The sequence below is a fragment of the Parus major genome, chromosome 21, assembly GCF_001522545.3.
Source record: "Parus major isolate Abel chromosome 21, Parus_major1.1, whole genome shotgun sequence".
Taxonomy (NCBI): Eukaryota; Metazoa; Chordata; class Aves; order Passeriformes; family Paridae; genus Parus; species Parus major.
The window spans coordinates 150,964-154,503 of NC_031789.1; the positions used below are offsets into that span (position 1 = coordinate 150,964).

General features: G+C 60.3%; 1 protein-coding gene across 1 annotated transcript in view; it reads left to right on the plus strand.

Moving 5' to 3' along the window:
- Positions 1–1,045: 1,045 nt before the first annotated feature.
- The window catches only part of LOC107213555 (E3 ubiquitin-protein ligase TRIM62), a 5,530-nt gene continuing 3,035 nt past the window's right edge, over positions 1,046–3,540 (plus strand). Inside the window, exons 1-2 of the mRNA XM_015648095.3 lie at positions 1,046–1,212; positions 2,500–2,916. Coding sequence (XP_015503581.1) covers positions 2,509–2,916 — 408 coding nt within the window. The 5' untranslated portion in view covers positions 1,046–1,212; positions 2,500–2,508. The remainder of the gene's footprint in view (positions 1,213–2,499; positions 2,917–3,540) is intronic.

Here is a 3,540-nt window from a genome sequence, read left to right on the forward strand (position 1 = left end):
CCACCCCAGGGTTCCTCATTTGTCTCTCCAGTCCCTTAAGAGGGGGAGTAAAGGATCCCCGAGCATCCCAGGGGGTGAAAACCTTGTTACGGGGCAGACAGTGCTGCCACTGGTCCCAGCTGGTCTTGACTGGTCCCACCACGGCCAAGCATCACAACGACACAGTAGATGTGGCACCCAAAACTCCTCTCTCTGATTCTTTGCTGAGTTGGTACATTTGGGGAGAAAGTGGTGTTTTCTCAGCAATAGGTTTGTCAGTGTCAGCTGTGGGGTCACCTGGCTCTGGTCACTGGTGGGTGCAGAAAACTAGGAGGAAGAGAGGGATGAAGGGTGGGAGTACAGGGGGAAGGAAGGATAGGCAGGCTGGATAAACAAATGGAGAGACAGAGGGATTAAGAGCTGGGTAAGAGAAAAGGGTGAATGGGAGAGCAGGGGTCAGATGGATGGATGGATGGATGGATGGATGGATGAGAGTCCAGAGGGGTGGACAAATGGATGAATGCATGTATTAAGGATGGGTGGACTGAGTAACAAGGAGATGTGGAGGGATGGATGGAGGGACAGAGGGATGCACAATGGGAAGCATGGATGATAACAGGGATAGACAGATAGACAGGTGTATGGACAGACAGATGGAGAGAGGGACAGGACAGTCAAATAGATGGATAGAGAGATTAAGTTCTGGAAGGGAAGAAGGTTGGACAGGGGACACAGGTAGGTGGAAAGACGGATGGACAGAGGACAGAAAGACAGACGGACAAATGGATGGATCAAGGGGTGGACAGGGAGATGGCTAGGTAGAGGAGAAAGGGATGGACGGAGGGACAGACAGGGACAGTAAAAGGTCCTAAGGTCAGGATGGGGAAGGGTCAGTGCCCGGCTGTCAGGGCAGACGGACGGGACACGGCTGAAGAGGCTGTAGCCCCTTTAAGCGCCCCCCCGTGGGCGGGCGATGGTACGCGCCGGTGAGGCCGCGCCGCGCGGGGGACAATGGGGTGGGGGCGGGCCCACTGTGGGATCGGGGGGGGGCGGGCAGGAAGTGCCGCGCGGCCGCGCCCCCTCCTGCTCGCCCACCCCCGGCCCATCGCGGCGGGGCTGCTCCTGAGGCGGCGGCGGGACCGCGGACCCCACCGGCACCGGCACCGGCACCGCGGACCCCACCGGCACCGGGAACCGGGCAACGGCACCAGAACAGCACCGGACACCGGCTGGGTGAGGGCGCCGGCGGCTGAGGGAGACGCGGGGTGGCATCGGAGCGGGAAGCGGGCTCGAAGCCGGGGCTCCGGTGCAGCCGCCGACAGCCCCAGCCCCGATCCCCCCAAACCTAGCCTCAGTCCCGTCCCCTCCAAGTCCAGCCTCATGCAAGGCCCCCAAATCCGGCCTGAACCCCACCAACTCAAATCCAGCCTCGGTCCTGACTCCCCAGATCCAGCCTCAGCCCCGGACCTCAAATCCAGCCTCAGCTCCATCCCCCAAGATCACTGGTACCCCCAGTTCCCCCTGTCAGACCACCCTGCATGCTCTGGGTCTGATTCACGCCTATTGCAGCCCTATTGTGTCCCCTCCCAGTCTTGCTCTGATCACCTCTATCCCAAATCTGCCTCACTACATCCTGATACTTCCATTCCCCCTATTGCATCCTGATCCTGGGGCAACCCCTCCAGCCCCACATTGTATCCTGACCCCCAGTTCCCCCCCTGCACTGCAACCCTATTGCAGCCTGGTTCCCCATTGCAACCTCTTGTCTCCCTGTTGTGGCTTGATCTTCCCATTCCCCCCAGTATGACCCTCCCAGCCCTCCCAGTTGCATTCTGACCCCCTGTTCTGCCCCTTTGTAGATCCTCCAGCTTGCCCATTGCCTCCTTACACTCCCATTTCCCCCCACTGCAGCCCCTCCAGTCCCCACTGTATCCCAACCCCCACCTTGCCCCCCATTAAAAACCCTGCATGTCCCCCATCCCCCTTATTACCATCCTCACCCCTACTCCCCCTTTCCTTCTCACCCCAAGTCCCTCCATCCACCTCCTCCCCCATCAATCCCCATTCACCCCCTCAAACCCCTACCCCAATCCCCCACTCACCCTCTCATCCTTAACGTCCCCCAACTCCAAACCTTCATTCTCCCTCTGTCCCCACAAGTTTCCCCTCAAGCTCACCCCATCCCCAGCCCTTCATTCATCCTCCCAACCTCCCCTCCCAAACCCCATTCACCCTCTGGCCCTTATCCCAAGGCCACCACTCACCCTCTCCTCCTTCAACCTCCCCCCATAACTGCTTCTACCCCAAGCCCCCCTTTTACCCTCTCCCCTCTGAAGCCCCCTCATTCGTCCTCCCCTCTCGATCCAAAGCCCCCTATTCACACTCCTGCCATCACCCCAAGCCCCCCATTTACCCTGTCCCCCCATGGTCCCCCTCCCCACAATTCACCCTCTCCCCAAGCCCTCCTGACCCTGTCCCCACCTCAGCAGCCTCCCCCTAACCCCGTGCCCCTCTCCCCAGCCCCCAGACATGGCGTGCAGCCTCAAGGATGAGCTGCTGTGCTCCATCTGCCTGAGCATCTACCAGGACCCGGTGGGGCTGGGATGTGAGCACTACTTCTGCCGCCGCTGCATCACCGAGCACTGGGTGCGCCAGGAGCCGCAGGGCACCCGCGACTGCCCTGAGTGCCGCCGCACCTTCCCCGAGCCCACGCTGGCCCCCAGCCTCAAGCTGGCCAACATCGTGGAGCGCTACAGCGCCTTCCCCTTGGACGCTATCCTGGGGGCCCAGCGCAGCTCCTTCCCCTGCAAGGACCACGAGAAGGTGAAGCTCTTCTGCCTCACTGACCGTGCCGTTGTCTGTTTCTTCTGTGATGAGCCGGCCATGCACGAGCAGCACCAGGTTACCAACGTGGACGACGCCTTCGAGGAGCTGCAGGTGGGTCCCTGTAGGGTTCCCTGCCCTGAGTGGCTCCTCGAGGCTTCTGTATCCGGCTGGTCCCTCTGGCTTCCATGGTAGTGCCCTTCCCTTTTGTCCTGAGCTGCACCCGTCCTGAACCTGTGGGGGTCAGTCCTGTGGCTTCCTCCCATCTGTCCATCCCTGCACCCCTTCTTTTCCTTCTCAGGGTCAGCCCTGTTCTTTCCTTCTGTATGTCTGTCTGTTCCTGCACCCCATCTCTCCCCTTTGGGGTTAGTCCTGCAGCTTCTTCCAATCCATCTGTCCCTGCATTCCTTTTCCTTCTTAGGGTCAGCCCTGTGCCTGTATCCTGTCATTTGTCTGTCCCTGCACCCCTCCTGTTCCCATGGGGGTCTGTCCTGTGACTTCCTCCTGCCTGTGTGTCCCTGCACCCTGTGTTTCCCTGCGCTCCTTCTTTTCCCCATTGGAGTCAGTGCCATGGCTCCCTCCTGTCTCTGTTGCTCACCCCTCATGTCCCCACTGGGGTCAGCTCTGTGCCTTCCTGCCATCTGTCTGTCCGTCCCCACAGCCCTTTTGTCTGCATTGGGGTCAGCCCCATTCCATCCATCCATCATCCATCCATCCATCATCCATCCATCATCCATC